General features: G+C 43.3%; 1 protein-coding gene across 1 annotated transcript in view; it reads right to left on the bottom strand.

The window, feature by feature from the left end:
- il1rapl2 (interleukin 1 receptor accessory protein-like 2) overlaps positions 1-20,409 on the bottom strand; it is a 323,697-nt gene that overhangs the window by 126,131 nt on the left and 177,157 nt on the right. Inside the window, exon 3 of the mRNA XM_070444096.1 lies at positions 3,441-3,714. Within this exon, the coding sequence (XP_070300197.1) occupies positions 3,441-3,714 (274 nt within the window). The remainder of the gene's footprint in view (positions 1-3,440; positions 3,715-20,409) is intronic.

The following is a 20,409-nucleotide window of genomic DNA, read 5'->3' as shown; positions in this document are numbered from 1 at the left end:
GTCTGACCCAGACTGAACAAAGAAAGAACAAGAGGTTTTTTTGCAATCTGTCTGAGAAAATGGTTTTAGTTCTCAACAATACTGTCTCAGAAGGTATTTTTCTGGAGTCTAACATTCATTCACAAGAGAGATTATTGAAAAATAATGTTTTTTTTGTTGTTGTTGTTTGGATAGATTTTTCTTCAAAATACTATCTACCTTAAGCGCAGTATCATATTGTGAAGCTTCACATTTCCAAACGGTTACTCCTAGTCTAGTATGTTGGAACACAGTATTTTAACAGTGACTGTTTAAGTCTAGACCAGTGGTAATGCATTTACTGAAAACCTTCTGTTCAACCGTTGTTTATAAGTGTAGTAAGATACACATAGATAAGACACAGACATCTTAAGTAAGATTCGCTTAGATGTGATTCCATCAAAGCCAAACCGATTACTCTCCATTCCCTCTTTGTAGACGTTGAGAAAAAAATTGTCTCAGCCCACAATAAATATACATTAGGTTTTGAGAGAGCTTAAAAGTTGATTAATGTCAAAGCTAAAGCCCTTGTGTTTAATATTTGAAAAGAACTGGCAGGCGTGGAGGCGTGGATTCAGACTGTGCCAAGCGCCGAAGCGCCTTTCTTTCTGACTCTCTCTCTAACGGGGTCCTGGATGGCCAGATGAATAGAAAGGTTAAAAACCTGGACCGCTTTGTAAGAAGAGGTCTGTGACACCCGGGCGATTGTAGAGAGGAGAATTATCTTATGAGGGGAGAAAAAGACAGGTGGCACAGATTACTCTTCAGACCTCTGGGGGAATAGCCTAGCTCAGGCTTGGCCACAGTTTAGTGAGAACACGGTAAAAAAAAACATGAGGCAGCCAGCCTGGCCGTGCACAGTGGAAGATAATGAATATAAAAGTGCTCGGGAGTCTTTCAAGAGGCATCACTCAGACAGTGGCAACGTGTTGTATTTTTCCTTGCCATAAAGTTATGGAACAAAGATAAATGCGTATCCATTGTTAGGGGGAAGGTGTGAAATGCTTCTACCTCCATCAGTGCTGCTCAGACTAGCCTCGCTGGAGAGAATGGGAAATAAAGGGGTGGTGAATCTGTCTCTTGCGGCGCATTAGCCGGGCAGATTGCATCGACTCGTTCACTACAGCTTAACATGCCATGCTGGTGCTGTGTGTTTCACTGGCATGCAGGCATGGTTAGTCATTGTTCATGTTCTAATAAAACAGAAGGCATTGCTGGAACTCTATATAACTGCCATCAAGGCTTTGATGGCAGGGCTAGTGTGTGTGTGTGTGTGTGTGTGTGTGTGTGTGTGTGTGTGTGTGTGTGTGTGTTTGTGTGTGTGTGTGTGTGTGTGTGTGTGTGTGTGTGTGTGTGTGTGTGTGTGTTTGTATGTATGTGATGCGCTATGTGTGTATGGTATGTATGTATGTATGTATGTATGTATGTATGTTGTATGTATGTATGTATGTAATGTATGTATGTATGTATGTATGTATGTATTTTCGTGTGTGTGTGTGGTGTGTGTGTGTGTGTGTGTGTTGTGTGTGTTGTGTGGTGTGTGTGTGTGTGTGTGTGTGGGTGTGTGTGTGTGTGTGTGTGTGTGTGTGTGTGTGTGTGTGTGTAGTTTATGTGTATACGTATGTTTGTTTGTGTGTGTGTATATACAGTAGGTGTGTCTATGTGTGTGTGTTATCTATGTGTGGTGTGTGGTTTTTACGTATGGTGTTGTTATGTTGTGGTATATGTGTATATGTGTGTGTGTGTACAGTAGGTGTGCATGTATGTTTTATTCCAAGTGGTCTTTGTAGGTGGCCTGGGCATTATCCTGAGCATTATCCCTCCTGCGGGTCACTGGACCCTCAGTAGAAAATTGATTCCTCCATTCCAGAGCAATCCTGTCATTTTAGGCACAGCAGCCCCTGCGAATGATATTTTACAACAATTCTCTCAGAAGCGTGTCACAGCTCCTGCACAGCTCCCCCATTTCACAGAGAGTACCTACCTACCTGCTTCTCTGTATGCTGATCATATATATTTTTTAATTATAATTAGGAGCTCCAATTGTATTCTTGGATTTTATTCAAAAAGCAGCATGGGAATCATCCAAAGCCCAAAACACMATTTATTTGGATTCCTGCTTCTTTTGCTCCAGGGATCAATCACCATTAATGGAAATAAAAACATGCAAAGAGACTCGTCTTCTCTTTTCACCTTGAACGTCTTTCACAGACAGTTAATTCAATTCGGAGGATATTGAGATTACTTCATAGAGACACAGCACTGTATATATTACATTCAATAAGACATAGCACAGGGACATGCTATTTCAATTTCAAGTGTTTTTTCTTCTCCTTCCAAATCTGTCATTCCCAAGGCAAAAAAGAAAGTTCAGCTTGATGACTCTCTAGCTAGCTAACACATTGGAATGCATTGCGCTTGGCTGTCTGAGCTGTGGCAGCTATGTCCAACTGGGTGGGAAAGTAAGTATAATAAGAGGCCCAGTGAAAGTGACAGGATCCTGCTCCTAATTAGACTGTCAGCAGAGCGTGAGGGGAATAAAGACCTGCACTTCTTTCCAGAGGGGAAAAAAACCTTATTATTGGCCAGGAAGAAGCATTAGCTTTGTCAGAGAGGAGCTGGATTATCATCTGTGGAAAGAGGATTTTCTGCTGAAGCCTCTGTAAGATAATTGAGTAAGATATCCTCATTTCTTATTCCTCGACGAGGTACCTATTCTCTAGTCGCTAAGAACCATGAAATTTTTTTTTTCCTAGATGTTAGAAAAAGACCTTCGATTTATGATTCGCATGTTGTTTGATGTCATAATCCCAGGAGGGAATTCTAACAACACAACTCCTCGCATGGGACCTACACGAACATTATTGATTTGATATTCATTATTGTGGCAGAGCCTATTCTTTTGTGGAATGTCAGTTACATGTTCCACAACACAAGTCAACCACAGTTCAGTGTCCCTGTTGAGCCTTGCAGGGGTGAGCCATCCTCACAAGGCCAGTCATGCATTCCTCCACCAGGAAAACTGAACATGGCATGMGATGAGGATGAGGATCCCTTCCTCCTCCTTATGCTGTGTGCCATCTCAGGGCTTGCTTGGCTGTTGTCGCGGTGGGTGTGCAAAGAGGGGGCTGTTTAGCATAACAATAGACACACTGACACACTACAGTAGCCTTGGAAAGTAGATGTAAAGTAGATATGTAAATTAGGGCCTCTCAAACTACTGTACTGTTTGTGGGTGGGACCACTGGGGCCAGGATCCATCATAATCTGTTACCCAATGAATTCCATTCGTGAAAAAGTTAGGCTGCCAATGGACTGTGAATGATTTGGGGGGACAAAATGGTGTTTGTTTGGTTGAGGGTTAAGAAAAGCTTAAACGTTTGATTAAACTCCTCAGAGACGGAGTGACTAAAGAAACCCACCTCAGGACACAGGTGTAGAAGCCGTTGTCCTCCAGCTCGGCTGAGCGGAACCAGATGGAGTCATCCTCCTTGCTGAGCCGATGGCCCGAGAAGATGATAGGCTCCTCCGAGTCCCCTTTGTTTTTGTACCAGATGAGCCGGAGCTTGGCGCTCTGGGCCATGGAGTAGTTGGTCCTGATGTAGCTGTAGAACAGGGCGCACTTCACCCTCACTGGTTCCCCTGCTAGGACCCGGTACCTCTTCAGGTCCACCGACCAATCAATGCAGCCATCCACTATGGAGGAGGAAGTTGTACATGGTTAGGAACTGATGGTTGTTGGAGTATGCTGTTGTACGCACACTAAAACAAGGAACTAAGAGCCTAATCCTTATCCTACATATTGGAGCAACGCAAACCCAGCAGCATAATGGATCTATAGACAATGGAAGCTACTATACTGTGGGGGTCAAATTCAAATGAAGCCTAAAGAATTCACACTAGCGCCATGCATTTGGATGATTGTCATCCTATCACACATTAATCTCCTCCATTTGGATTTTCATTTGCATCCAAAAATGGGAGCTCTCTAGCTAGACTTCAAAGGTATTTCATGTTCTACTCTGTAATTTGCAGCCTCTCTCCATTGTCATTCATAGGTGAGGAGTGGTAAAAAAATATATTTAAAAAACCCCACAGGAACCTGTAATGACGAGTCAATCAAGATTGCCTTAATGGTGGTGAGCTTTTAAACCCGTGACGCATGGTGAAACAATAGCATATGACAAGGAGAGGCAGGGAAGGTCGTAGCCACTGTCACACTAATGCAGGGTTATTTAGGATACACCAGTTAGCAGCAAAGGAACTGTTGTTGTAGAAAGGCAAATAAGGCCTTGAGGCAAGACAAAGAAGGCAATATACTTGAAAACACAGTTCATTTTCAAATAATGTTTAACTGTACTGTAAAAATGTTTAACTGTACTCTATGTCTATGGACAAAAATCACTAGTGAATTCCCTAAAATGGAATGCTACTCTCCCCATTGCGTGACTACAGTACAGTATGTGCTTTCACATTCCAAACCCCAAATGCCAGGTCAGCCAGTAACATGGCTGGACAACACATTGAAGATCTGGCCCTCAACCATCACGGTCACCTAATAATCCCCAGTTTACAATTGGCTCATTCATCCCCCTCCTCTCCCCTGTAACTATTCCCCAGGTCGTTGCTGCAAATGAGAACGTGTAATTCAGAACCCTAAACGTCAAATATTTTTGTCCATAGACATAGAGTACAGTTAAACATTTTTACAGTACAGTTAAACATTATTTGAAAATGAACCGATTTACCATGACTCAGAGGAACAAAAATAAGGAGGTAAACTAAAAGAGAAAAGTAAGGTATCCCTCATTTTATGCTGGCAGCCCCAATCGACACAGACACGTAGGTCCAAATCAATGCAGTACAGAAGTATGTTCATACAGACTTCAGGTAATACATCTCCACGCTCTATGTGTCCCATAAAAATGTTATACATTCAAAATCTGTCCACTATCATTTGTGTTGAGGTCTCCTACCACCAATGCCGATTTACCATATAGATTTTGTTATTTACATTTTACTATGATAATTCTTCTCACACCAGGTTGGAAATTAATTACAGACATAGACAGGAAATAAAAATTGATGTGGGGAAGTGGCATCAATCAAATGAGGAGGGGGTGATGGCTCCACACTGCAGGCTGGAGCCAAGGGGAGGGGTTACGGTGGGAGGTGATATTCCCTGAGTTTATTTGTGAGAGCTCAGACGTGTGGAAGATGAGATGCAAGAGAAGCAGAAGCAGCACACATTAGTTCGGTCTGCTAGGTTAATGTGTTGTCTTTCAAGACAAAAGGCACAGCGAACCATCGCTGAGTGCACAGGTTACAGATTACATAAACAGGCGCCGAAGAAGCAGCCATATGTTGCCCGGGGTCATAGCAGCAATGCACTTTTCTGGATGATTCAATCATTGTTGCCTTCTTGTGTTTGCCACTGTGGCAGGGTTTAGGAGGGGAGCTATTAATTGCGACGACAAGGCCTAACACGGCCAGATATATCATTCCAGTCAGCTGCTGCACCGGATCCCTATTTGCACAGTGCCACCTTTAATATTTGCATATGGATGTGGCCCGAATTTGAGTCTGAAAATAACTTATGAGTGAAGTATGAGTGAAGAAGTAAGGAAAGGGCAGTATCATAAAGATAGCTGCAAAACCTTAGCAGCCCACTGGTGTGGACAGAGTGGACTTACGTTATATAATAACCCAATGTCCTGAAACTGTCCATTAACTTTCTCACCTTTTCAAGTAAAGCAACTGAAAAACTGAAATATAGCCTGCTAAAAAAAAGTGAATAAAGGCAGCAGCAGACGAAATGAAATCATGAAATAAAGAGGCTGTCATCCAGTACATGAGGTGTTAAGTTGCTGGTCGTCAGCCCTCACAGTTACTAAGCCCAACACAGACCCAAAATGCATTGTAAAACCCTGTGTAGAKCTCAGCACCTGCTGCAATAATAATAGCTTGACCTGGCTGCTGCACACTGGCCAAGTCTATCATGAAGCAGTATAGCAATTTCAGCCATGACAGCTGAGAGGATGAAAAAAGTCAACGTCAGAGCTATAGCCCACCAAATACTTTGTGCTGATGTGCAATTTCAGTCCCCGACTTGCATTTGATAGCTTGTTTATTATTTTCTTGAAAAATGTGAATGACTAGCTTTCAGTGGACATGTATCTTTACACAGGTATAAAATTGGGGACCAGGGGTAGCAGCCATTTCAATATGAATCCAGAAATGAGTTACACTCCGGCGCAGACAAAACCAATCTTATCAGAGGGAAATAAATATGGAGATGTGGGGAGGGTTATGGCCCACTCTCTGTTATTGAGCTGGAAAGGCAGTTTATCAACCCACAACTTAGGACATTTGAAATAAATCGACTTGACCACAGAGGCCCGTCGAGACCACAAAACGGATGTGAATTTATTTGCCATGTCAAACACCTAAACACTCTGTAGGGATATTTGATCGGGTATTACACTGTTTTGTTTTCCCAGTCTCTCTAATTTTAATATGGCTCAGGCACATTATTATACAGCACATTACTCAGTAATGCAGAGGGACTAGTGAGTTAAATAATGCCACAGCGTATTGTGTCTAGGATACTACCGTCTTATTACTATACAGAGGGAAAAGACTTGTTGTCCACAGTTATATAATCTCTTCATTAAATTACTGATCTCCAGCACATTGAAGTAACAGCCTAAATTTGAAAATGTTATTAGTTGTATGACTAGTGAATTGCATAAAATTATACAGCGATATAATGTATGTGGGGTATGTATTTCTCAAAAAGATGCATACTATTTAAGGGCTCTTTGATCCTTGTAAATTTAAAATAGTATTGTAGTACATGAAATGATTAACCTACAACTTTGTCAAACTATTACTTAGTATGTGAAGAAAGAAGGACACAGCCAACATGTCTTGATCAAGGAGCTAGCTGTGCAGGAGGCATAAAGGAGAGACGGGGAGTTCCAGGGAGACAGTAGGATGTCAAGGGAGAGAAACAGTGGACGTCAGAGACATGTCAAATCGTTGTGTACTCAACCCAACATGATAATCACGTCCTGCTACATCCATCCGCTGGATGGAGTGGCTTGAGAGCTTTGTTGCTCTTTCAATGTCTGCCAATCAGGCGCGCATGTGTGTGAGCTTTGTTTGTCTGACTGAAAATAACTATCGTCAGGTTATGTATTGACCACGAGCCAACATGACAGAATGCTGTTGAATATGTGAAACAGAAACATCTAAAAACATTTCACACTTGAGGAGTGTTCCACTGCAAGCTATTATTTTTAATGATTCGCTATGTCACGGTCGATAGGAAAATCAAAAGCCATTCCAATTGTGATTTCTATGCAGATAACAAACCCTCTTTCTACCTGCTCAAATGCCTTTTCATTTGAGCTCGCTATAAGAGGTGTAGAACAGAAATCAGGTCAAAATAACACAATCAGATGATAATGATACTGAAACAGAAAGGCAATCATGTCACAGAGGGAAAAAAACGACATCTTCTGAAGCGGTCCGTAATGAGAAAGAATGAGTTTCATTTCAGGTTTGGCCGGAAACAATTACCCTGTTCATTTACATCAATAATCAGGGAATAATGGATGGAAATAAAACAAGGATGGAGGGGAAAACCAAACATTTCCTTCCCCTGTTTGTCTTGTTTATTTGAGTGAATCCCGCAGTCCATTACCAGAGCATCAATACATAACTGTTCCAGAGTCAGCAGCCGGCGAAAACAGACAAAGCGAGGGTAGAGAAAGCTAGGAGGACGAGAACAAGGTATTTAAATCACCCTGCAAGACAACTGATGAATGTCTCTGTAACTGGCAGCTTAAGACTCTGCTTAATTCAAAAATGCTGTAATAATCAAATGCACACTATAGACAGTAATTGCCTGGAGTTGATTTCTGTTGACGGAAATAGATTTGCATTGTATTTCACCCAACATGCTGTTTTTCATTCTGCTAGGCTTGCCTGTTCTAAGAGGAACCACACAGACAAAAAGGCATAAAGACATCTAACTCCAGCTTATGTCCTTAGTGTCATTCTGCTCTGCACTCAGATAGCAGGATGTGTAATAACAATAATAACACAGTAAGCCTTCATAATACAATCCATTGTTATTACGTTACAGAAATGTCGAAATGCAGATGCCTTAAGATAGATCTCTTCATTAAGACTCCTTGATAGAGTTATGATCATTATCATGTTTTTTTTCTCAGAATAAAATCTATTTCTGTTAAATGGCTTAAATACAGGGGTTATAGAGTTTATTTGAGGCCATTTGTACATTCTTACTGTATTATTGTACTTTGATCAATGGCGAGGCTTCTGAATGTACCAATCCCTCTCACCTGGGACAATAAAACAACCGGTGGAAAAGGAAAGGGCTTGTTATGTTCACGAACAGGGAGCCCTGGCTTTTACGAGCTYAGTCACCTCACTCCACAAACTTCATCAGACATTGCCTTTCTAAAACCATTGTCCTCTGAGGAACTCAATCCATCCTGTGTTTTGTGTGTTCAAACCCCATTTGTCACAGTGGCGCTGGAGTGTGGTGGAGTAGCCTGGGCATTTGTCAGTTCTAAGGTGCGTGGCTGCATTCCGCCGTATACCCTCCACCCTCCTCCCTCCTCCCTCTCCCCATCCTCCTCCGTTTCCGGCCCCAGTGCGTATGGCTGGCTGGCAGCCAGCATAGCTCCTTGTGCAGGTTGCTTTACTTTGCTTGTCATTAATAAAGAGAAGTGGCCCTGCACCTGTCCACTGACAGGGCCCCCACAGAGACCGGAGCCTGAGAGAAAGAGAGAGTTCCGAATACACTGGGCTGCTTAATGAACTAGTTCAAACCACATTGTCATATTGCTGTTGGACAGCCTGCCATTTCCTCCTTGGTTACTGATGTTTCCTCTCCTCGCCGTGCATCACTGTTAGAGTGACATTTGCCTCTGACAGTCAATCACGTCTAACTGAGGGAGCCCTACTGTAGCAGCGAAGTTGGAGACCCAAGAATAGGAGCTCAGTGAGGACTTCCATATTTCCCCCACTATCCCCCAGTCATTCAGCTCAGCTGGGCAGATGGCAATGCTAATCATTTACACTACCTGTTTAAGTTTAAAGACCTTTAATTTACAACACAGTTGATGGGGGATTTGGTCTCTCTCATAGAATTTACTAGAAAACTAATTCAGGATGTATGGCTATTGTACAATTATTGAAACAGCAGAATTTCTTTCCCCCCTCCTACTCTCTCTACTGTAACATTAACAGCGGAACCTAAAGTGAACACTATAACTAACCTCACTTTGAAAATGCTTAACACAAGCAAAAACCCCTCCCAGAATCGATAGCATACATTATGCCTATGTGCACATCTTAATCTATCTAAAATCCCCCTGACACTATGTCAATATACTAACCATTTGAACGATAACAAGGGATTAATGTTGATTCCCTCATCACGTCCCTTCCCCATCCTCACCAAGGCTGACATAACCTTTACACTTTACATGGCTAACATCCAAAAGATCTTAAATACTGTATGCCGCTTGGAGAGAAGAGAGAGTCATAGTTATACCATCAACTACATCAAGTTGCATCACACTCCAGAAACAGAGGGAAAGGCTTCTGCCCTATGGGACATTCTGGCTCGGACTAGGCTTACTTATTTATACCATCTACAGTAATTAGGATAATATACAATGTGCCAACGTACAGCCAATACTGTACCGTCCGTCTATTTATGAAGAGCATTAACTGGGTCCCTGATGAAACCGCTCACTCACAGACATAATTCTGTTGTCTCATAACGATGGAATAATGAAATAATCCCGTTTTTTTTWAAGAAAGATTCAAGGTCTCCATAAAGCTGGTTTATGTTAATCACTGTAATGATGTACCGTAGTAGATTAATACAATACATTCTTTAAACACTTCGAGAACTCAAATAAAAGTCTTAGATCCCGAACAGAGTGAAGAGAGGCCAACGATTATCAAGCGAAGGCCACCTGACATCAAATATATTTACTGGGAATTTAGCCTTTTAATCTACGTCGTACACATCAAGGTCTTCCAAGCGCACAGAATTAGTCACACTGCTCTAAACGTAATCTAAATCCAGGAGTGTGTGTGTGTGTTTGTCAATGTCATATTTTTAAAGCGGGTGTTGTCCAAGAAGTAGGGAGGCACAGAGCAATAATATCACAAGTTGGCAGCAGAAGCACAGCTAGTCGTGTCACCTTGCTACCTGCTGCTTGTCTGGGCTGCAGCATTCTCTCGCTGACCCACCTCACAACACACTACCTGCTCAATGCCAGCCCAGCCAGGTAATATAACCAAATGATTCATAACTTTATTAAAGGGTATGAAATATCAAGGAGTTTCTGTCTACTGTATCGTTGATCTCATAACATTAGTTCATCACTCTGAAATGGTGAGCATTAAAACTCAATAAAATCATTTAAATATAGTCTGCCTTGGAAAATCCAATTGCATTACCTTAATTTGAATCATTATTCAATTCTAAAAATCATTCAAGGGCTTATTGTGAACACTGATGATATTGATATTGTTATGGACACCAATAACACATACACCAAAATTGATAGAAATGTGAAAATAATACATATTCAGCTAACAAGTGACCTGAGATGAAGTGAAACTAGCATTGATGTACAGCAACAGCATGAGGATATGTTGAGTTTCTGAGCAGAATATAGCCTGGTACTCTGAGAACTTGTTTTGGCTGCTACTGTCGCGTGCTGTATGTGTGGTTCCATGGTGCCATGCTTCAATGTCCTCATTAGCTAGCCGCTTCTCATGAGACACTTGATTTTCTGTTGGAGCCGGAGCTGGCACCGGTGCCAGAGACACTCCGAAAGATCCCTTTCATATGTGGCCAGCCCTCATAATTCAAGGACAATTTAACATTGCCCCACAGACACAGTCACAACTCCAACCAACATGTCCTGCAGAAAGACTTCTGACGTGTTTTACCACTAACCAGCTAACCTTGACCACCTGTCCGAGAAAAAGGTTTGACGCCCCAAGAAATGCAGCTAGTTACTTTATTTACATCAACCACGGATCACAATCAACCACGTTCGGTCATTCCATAGACCACAGGGAGAAACAGATCATATGAAGTTGAATTATGCTCATTATTTAACGACTGAGAATGAGTTTTAATGAATAAATATGCTTCAATGTACTGTCCCTTTCTGATCGAATGCCTGTAGGAATTTAAGACTAGACTCAAGCCTCTCTCTCACCAACGGTTGTATTTACATTGTTCATTTCTCCCAGCTATGTACCGTAGTATTATGTATCTATTTAGTGGTGAACCATAATGTGAGTATCTGCACCTGTTTCCGTTCCTTTACAAGTTAATGAGGAAACGAGTTGGCCTAATTACCAAATCTCCCTGCGGATGTTCTCCAGTTTACACTGATCAAAACAAATAACTCTCCTGTTCTGTTCCCTCTCTGGATCACTCAGAGGCCTTTAAGAAACCCAGCCACAGCTCTCACTTTGACGTTGTTATTTCAAACACAGTAGATCTATTTAATTGCATGTGTTCTCTCTAATTCGAACAACAAGCCTGTTGTCTGCTATGGAGGAATGATTGCATAGCTCAATATTGCATCTGAGCTGCGAGAGTGTCCTGCTCTCTTTCTTTTTCACTCATAGTTCAATAACCACAAAAGGCCTGTGTTGGTAATTTAATATGGTGGGTAATATACAGCATAGTATTACAGCAAAATGTGAGTTGCAACGCATTGACTGCCATTGCACTGTGGCAATTACCAAAGGTGTTTGGGATGTGCAGGGCTGACGGCTTTCGGCTGTTAGGGAGCACTGTTTATACCAGGAGGACAGCAAATGTCATACTGATGACACCCACTGTGGTGATGGGGGAGCATGGGGCATAGAGAAATAGAGAAGGATGAAGAGAGGGAGGAGGAGGGAGGGAAAAAGAGAGAGGGGATGAAGAGGGAAAGAGAAAGAACGAGAAGAGTACGGAGAGCAATAGAGAAGGAGACAAAGAGGAAGGCAAATAGAGATGGACATTAGGAGGAAAGACTTGACAAATGGGGAAAGAAGGAAGAGGGAAAGAGAGAGAAGGGACCAGAAGGTAAGCGAGAGAGAGATGTTTGAGAGGCCCGTCCAGAGAAGGGAAGTCAAAGGGGTTAAGAGGAAGAGAGGAGAGGAGATAGCGAGTCTCAGAGGGCAGCTCTGAGTGGGAACAGATGGACTGGTTCCAACTCCTCATCAGCATCAGACCTCTGTGGCGTTCTCCCCAAACCTCACAGCTGACATCTCGGGGCTGGCCGTGTCTCTGTCCGCGCCGAGCGCTGTAGCCTGCAGACATGGCTGCCTGGGTCCCTCTGTGAGTCTGTGCTGTTGCTGTGGCTCTGACAGAGAGCAACCAGCCCAGTCAGCCTTCAGGGGAGATTAGCTCCACATTGCAGCCCTATGGCTGGACAGGACCCACTGTACACAGCCCAGTCACAATGAAATCCACCTGGAAACAGGATACACATACTGCCTACTGGCCGTGACCACAGTGTGTTCTAGCTAACTGTCAACGTGGGTAACATTCATCACCATCTGCTTGGTGAAACAGTGTTGCAATACGAGGTAAGCATTGGTTTATAGAAAATAGGGTTTACCTGATAACATCCAAATATGATGGAAGCACAGTAGCACAATCTCTTCAGCCAACAGTAAATGTAATTACAGAGTATGGAGAAGTTGTGGCTTTTGCAGACAGAGGAGCTTACGCACTATATAGGGGGAAAAAGAGACTCTTAATTTCCGATGGGATCTGAGTGACTGGGAGACTTGCATACGGTGCAGTTAGGATCAGATAACTTTTCTACTCTCTCAGCTGGAAACCTTCCGTCATCAGGCTTTTGTGGAGCAGAGAGCATGGATGGCTGAAAGGTTTTGTCAGCTATCAGATAAGGCTGCAGCTGTATCTCAGGCCGTCGTTCAGCATCAATAAAAGATTCACTTCCTCCATACAGCCCAGCAGCCTCCAGACTCAGGGACCGGGCGAAATTGCCACAGAGACCCAGGTTCATAAAAGGAACTCAGTGTTGGGATGGGCAGCCATTATCAGAGCAGGGCCGTTTTATTTATCTGCCTTGATGTGTCAAGTGCCCTGGCTCTTTCTAGTAGCGATCTGTGTAATCCTATACAACAGCAAGATTGACCTACAGTAACAGTAAGGTGACCTACCTCACTAGCGTACATCAGGACCTGGCCACGGCTCAGTCACACAGACAGCGAAAGACATGGTGGAGTGTAGAAAAGTCTACATCGGACAAATCCATGGGAACGGGAGTCATAAGGGAAGCCAGGTGCAACCAGAGGTCAGCAGCCGTAAAGCTCCACATACGCTGTACATTCGTAAATGTGCTGAGACAAAGGAAGATTAAATCACAATCAAAAGTGAAGAAGACTGAGCTACCTGCGGTGTCCCATGAAACGATGCTTTGCAACGGAGGCTTCAGTAAATGGACAAGATGCGCTGTCAATACTAGAGGCTGTGCTTCTGGTCTCCAATCATTCTGAAACGATATTTGAGGAGCTATTGAGCTGTTTGATTAGTAAAACAGATGTGGCCAGACCATATTTGAATTACCGTAATATATTATCACCAAAAAGGAAGGATGAACAGAGGAACATGGGAACAATGGTTTTAGTATTCCAGTTTGACTGTGAGCAGACTGGCTGTGCTGTAGTGTGCTGCCTGTACCCCTGGTTCTCTGCAGCAGTAGCAGCAGCAGCAGCAGCAGTAGCAGCGGTAGTGTGGAGCGGCTCGGAGCGGCGCTTTGCTCCGTGGCATGCCCTGCGGGACTGGCACACACAGACTGGCGCTGGACGCATCGGTCACATGGGAGCCTGGCCCAACAAGAACATCCATCTTGACTGGCACCTGGTCTCAGGGAGAGTGCCCCGCCACACAGACAGAGAGGCCGGTAATGGTCTGTGGGCTGAGCACTGGCAAGAAACAGCACAGGGACCCGGGGAATAGGGAAGCCAAGACCAGGGTGCACACAGCATTTTAGAGATACTGCATGGCTACTCTTTTATCCACCATCCTGCCGTAGCTTGTGTCTGCACAAGCAGATGTGAAAAATTGTCATATCACATACTGTATCTGCTTGTTAGGCATATGTCTTGCTCTGTGATTGTAATAATACCAATACTCAGGTTGCGTAACTGCATCCTTTGTTCAGCTATGCACTGTAGTTGCCATCTACATTTTGAATAGCATAATGTCTCTGGGCAATAGAGTAGTGATTCACTGATAAAACAGTGTGCAAAGTTGTTAGCTGCAGCTACAGAAGGACTACGCTGATCTGAAATCCATTTACTAGGCTGCATTAAGGCCCTCCACTCCTGATGAAAAGGACTTTCATTAGGCGTTGAATTAGGTATGATGCACTTATGTATAGCACCACACAAAAAAAGCCTTCTGCTTGAATAAGCGTAACTTCACGAACTGTATAAGCAAAGCAAGCAAGTGTAAAACAACTACAATAGGGCCGACTTAACGTCACATGGCCATCTCATAATCTGCTCTGTGTTCATGAAACATGCATACGAGGGGAAATCAAATGACTTCCTGGCTTCTGTGGAACAGTGCTTACTTTGCATAGCCCATTGCCAAAGACATATTTACCTGTTCAAAGCACAAGCAGGGGTGTTTACCACAGCTGACTATGATGAATAAAAGAGGACAAAAAGGAGCCAAAGACAAATCTACCCCCCCCCCCCCCCCGACAAGTAATCTATAATAACTCCATCGGCAAGGGTAAAGGCAGAGAAACAACAATCAACAATTCAATTGCATGCTTGACTGTGTTTGTATAGGAGTGTGTCAGTGTGGATGAGTGGTAACTAGCAGAATGTTGCATTAGTTCATTGTGAGTTTCCACTGGTCAGCTGTTGCCATAAAGGAGTGATAATGCACTCCGATTGAGGATGACAGAAATTAGTGGAGCAGTAATACGACCATAATATAATATTATATAATATTATCATAATATAATATAATATAATACAGTCTCTCCATGATCATGTGAATGCTATTGGCCCATAAGCGTATTCGATGGGTCTAGCCAAGTTAGCGAGCCTTGCATCACCACTCGGAATACTATAAGTTACTGTACATGTGTCCAAGATAACTGTTATGCTATTAGTAAGAGGCTAAGAGACAATGAGCTAATATCTCGTGATCAATGTCCTAGCATTAATTTATTGACTTAACCTTAGCTCAGTGTCATAGTTAGATGCCAAGCATATTGTAAAACTTCTGGGAAAAATGGAGTTTGACCAGATACAATGCTATTTCACAGTAAACAAATTGACAACAGACTTTCAGCACGCATATACAGGGGTTCATCCTTTTAAAAGTTGCAGCGTACTGCGGACTACCGTTCAGTCGTGCGGTCAGGTGCCAAAAAGAGGGACTTGGGAAAATTTCAGTTGGCTCAGAACAGGGCAGCACGGCTGGCCCTTAAAAGTACACGGAGAGCTAACATTAATGACATGCATGTCAATCTCTCATGGCTCAAAGTGGAAGAGAGATTGACTTCCTCATTACTTGTTTTTGTAAGAGGTGTTGACAAGCTGAAGGTATCGAGCTGTCTGGTTAAAATACTAGCACACAGCTTGGACACCCATGCAAGACATGCCACCAGAGGTCTCTTCATAGTCTCCAAGTCCAGAACAGACTATGGGAGGTGCACAGTACTACATAGAGCCATGACTACATGTAACTCTTTTCCACATCAAGTAACTGATGCAAGCAATAGAATCAGATTTAAAAAGCAGGTAAAAATACACATTATGGAACAGCGGGGACTGTGAAGTAACACAAACATAGGCACAGACACATGCATACAGCACACACACATGATAACATACACACATGTACACATGGATTTTGCGTTGTAGATATGTGGTAGTGGAGTATGGGCCTGAGGGCACACACTTAGTGTGTTGTGAATTCTGTAATGAATGTATTGTAATGTTTTTAAAATTGTATAACTGCTTTAATTTTGCCGGACCCCAGGAAGAGTAGCTGCCGGGCCCCCGAAGGGTAGCTGCCAGGCCCCAGGAAGAGTAGCTGCCGGACCCCAGGAAGAGTAGCTGCCGGGCCCCAGGAAGAGTAGCTGCCATACCCCAGGAAGAGTAGCTGCCGGGCCCCAGGAAGAGTAGCTGCCGGGCCCCAGGAAGAGTAGCTGCCGGGCCCCAGGCAGAGTAGCTGCCGGGCCCCAGGAAGAGTAGCTGCCGGGCCCCCGAAGCCCGTAGGCTGCCGGGCCCCCAGGAGAGTAGCTGCCGGGCTCCAGTAAGAGCCGGCAGGAAGAGTACTGCGCCCAGTAGGCCGGGCCCCAGAATAGGGCCAGAAGAGTAAGCTGCCGGGTCCAGAAAGAGTAGCTGCCGGGCCCCAGGGAAGAGTAGTCTGCGGGCCCCAGAAGAGTAGCTGCCGGGCCCCAGGAAAGGGTAGCTGCCAGGCCCCAGGAAGAGTAGCTGCCGGGCCCCAGAAGAGTAGCTGCCGGGCCCCAGGAAGGGTAGCTGCCAGGCCCCAGGAAGAGTAGCTGCCGGGCCCCAGAAAGAGTAGCTGCCAGGCCCCAGGAAGGGTAGCTGCTGGGATCCATAATAAAAACAAATATATTCTATGTGTAGTGTGAATAACATTTACCATTAGACCTTCAAATAATACTTCCGTTCATATCCATTTAAAAGTAATCAGATCTACAGTTAAGCAATAAGAAATACGATTAGCAAATGGTACATACCAGAAGTCTTCAATGTCACAAAATATCTAAAAGTATAAAAGACACGATTGTGTAACGGAACGCTACATCAGGGGATTGGTTTACAATGACTCCATGAGCAAAGTTTCTACCGATCTTTGATTCTCACCAGTGCGCCAAATTTCAGTATCTCCCATCGTCTATTTATCATCACTTTGCTCGGCCAAAACATTAAACAAAATGCATAAAACACCACACGCATTCTTGAACCTCCCTTATCTAAATGATAGGCGCGCACATCTGTGTCGCTCCCTCTTTAAACTGACCACCGTCCGACGGTCAGAATAACACAGAAATTCTGTAAAAAGAAACAATAAGATAGAACATATCAAAACTCTTGAAACAATCCAAACGCAACAATTTAATTCATACAATTTTGCGAATTGAAGTATTCATCTGTTTTCACACCGCGACAATGTCCGTGTTCCCAGGGTTCTATGTAAAAGTCCCGCCCCGGAGAAAGCCATGGATAAGGTGTGTTTGACTTTTGTGATATCCTTCATATGGTCAGCCATCCAGACAATGCCATAAATCGTGATTGAGTCCTCACGCTGGGCCTTGGCGCATGCAAGTTGCTAGACGCATCTTCATCACTGGCCTCCATCATCATTCACATTTGTTCACTCTATTCTTCCACAACACCCTGGAGTTACTATATGCTAATAGTCAGGTGAAAAGGGTCTTTGTTTCCTTTGTAGCGTCTGCTCATTGTTTCTGAGGGGTAGAGTCGCTAGGCTCTGCGTTATGCAGCACTGACATGCGGCACAGCCCGTGGCGCCACGAAAGGCCATCCACAATGGCCCGTGAACAGGTGTTAAATGAAATTGAGACAAATGCTGAGGAGACCTGTGCTTGACACCTATCCATCATCAGTGGCGCGTGTGGCAAAAGCCAGTTCAACAATTCGCCCACCGGAGACACCTGTGTCGTTAGGGTTACCGAGCTGAGTGGCCCCGCAGCCCCCACGTCTATTATTGATGTGCCAGTCGTATCACAGAGCCATGTGTGCCCATCATAGGGGGGCAATGATAAACAACAATGTTGTCCGTTCTTAATTATCGTCCCCTGTGCTTTATTAAAATGTCATTTGGTCCTAATAAAAGTAATATCCTGTAGGTCAGACAATAAGGAGATCACCTGATAGCAGCCCTTTTTCCAGGGAAGCATGAGCCTCTGCCGACGACAACCTCATTACGGATTATAATGAATCAAGTACACAGCAGGACACAAATGCATTTGTATAGTGATATTTGATCAGAATGATGTGTGGATCTCTACCCTGCATTGTACCAAATAAAATGGCTAGTGCCGTGTCTTTACTATCATTAAATGTGAAGACTGTTATTTTATCAAATCAATTCTCTATGTGTAATCATTATTACATGATTAAACTAATCATTTCAACTTAATTAACTAGGAAGTCAGGGCACCACGGAAAATGTTGATTTACAGAGCTATAATTTTCCTGAATATAACTCTTCAGGTATTTTAATATCTGATCGATTAGTCATTCTCATTAATGTATTATTATTACCTTGTTAGTCTCATTCCAAACATCGTAAAATTCTTGGTTATCTGCACGAACCCTAGCATAAATTATGAATCAGCGACATACAAATTGGCTTAAATATTTATTTACTAACTAACTAATAAAATCACAGAAATACATGAAAACACACACAATTAATTCATACATTGGGTTGCTACATGATACAAAGAAAAAGTCCCTAGCGGACGAAACCAATATGACGGCTTGGTAGACAAAGAAAAGGGGTGTGGCAGTTCAAGAGCGGGAAAGGCAAAATGGATTCATTACACACAGTCTATAATTATATTATTTTAAATGCTAATCCTTTGCACATGAACGGCCACTCATTCGAGAATAATTGCAATGTATGTATATTTACGCATGCATGTCATTGTTGTCTTCTCTGTTGGAATCCTCAATAGTTCTGTAGGGTTCATCAGAGTCTCTGGTTAACTTTCATTGAAGTCACAAAGTCTTTCGTGGTTGTAGGTGGTTAGAACGAATACTTCAGAGCAACATTCATAAATGTTCTCATAGACTAGATGCTTCGGCGGCTGTCGGTAATCTCATTCTAGGTTAACGTGAAAAAAGCTGCAGACTAATAGTTTGTGTTGTCTAGAATTAGCTCCTTCTGTAGTGAATCGATAGTCTCAGAGTTTAACAATTTCCAGCCATGTAGCCAATGCTCCACATGGCATGGTTTTCTAGTCTTATGGTTTGCCTGGTCTTAACCATTCGAGACGTCCGGCTTACCGTGGGTCTCTTTGGCTCGTTGTAGTTTAAACCACTTCACACACCAATGTCACCCGGCATATTTTGGTCTAACGTGAATTTCTTCAGGAGTGGGTTTTATCATTTGTCGAAGAAGGGGCGGTTCTATGACGCCTAATGTGATGTCTGTGTTCACAGTTGTGGATTTACTGACTTGGTTAACTTTATATGAAAACCCATATTTTCTCATTTAGAAGGTTAACATCATCATCATTATATCTTTTCACAAATAGTTTCATATTTAATCACATACGTTTCACAATATTTAGATGTAAGCCTGACAGCTGGGAAATGTACACTTTAAGAGATACCGTTATGTGTGTTTCCTGTCCTTCATGAGATCACCAAATGAAAAACACTCAACATGACTGTCCCTTAAGTGTCCACGGACCATTCCCACATTCTCAAAAGTAGAAATATTGTTTAATTCTCCCATTTTGGGGATTTAGGAGTTTCTTTCTTGTTCTCTCTAGGCTTTCTACCTCCATACTGCATGGCAGTTTCTACCCGGTATTTATGACCTTAGGTACTAAACCTGGTTTAAGAGAGAGAGTGAGGGGGGGAGCCACGATCTACACCCAGAAAGGGCCACGTCATAACACTAGAGTTTGACACCATGTTGAGTCATCTAAATTAGTCATATAAGACAGGTAATATATTTATATAGTAGGCTATATTTTGTACAGTTTATGCAACCACATTAACCTCATGCCCTCAGTCCATGGCCACTGCCCCAATAGTCCCATATTTCCAGACATGACACTTTATTGTCGTATGAGAATCAGAGGCATGAAGATGCCTAAATGGTTTGGGGTGAGAATACTGCCATGAACCAGGTTTCTCTAAAGGAGTCATTTGTTTAAGCCAATTGATCTCATTCTCAGAGGGCTGACCACACCCCCATCCACATTAATGGGGCTGTAGTGGAGCTTCCTCGGTGTCCACATCACTAAGGAATTATCATGGTCCACACACACCAACACAGTCTTGAAGAGAGCACAACAACGCATCTTCCCCCTCAGGAGGCTGAAAAGATTTGGCACGGGCCCTCAAACCCTCAAAAAGTTATACAGCTGCACCATTGAGAGCATCTTGACTGGCTGCATCACCTCTTGGTATGGCAACAGCTTGGCATCCGACTGCAAGGCACTACAGAGGGTAGTGCGTATGGCCCAGTACATCACTGGGGCCGAATCCCTGACATCCAGGACCACTATACCAGGCGGTGTCAGAGGAAGGCCCTAA

Source organism: Salvelinus sp. IW2-2015, linkage group LG6.1, assembly GCF_002910315.2.
Source record: "Salvelinus sp. IW2-2015 linkage group LG6.1, ASM291031v2, whole genome shotgun sequence".
Taxonomy (NCBI): Eukaryota; Metazoa; Chordata; class Actinopteri; order Salmoniformes; family Salmonidae; genus Salvelinus; species Salvelinus sp. IW2-2015.
This window is presented reverse-complemented; position numbering and strand designations above follow the sequence as displayed.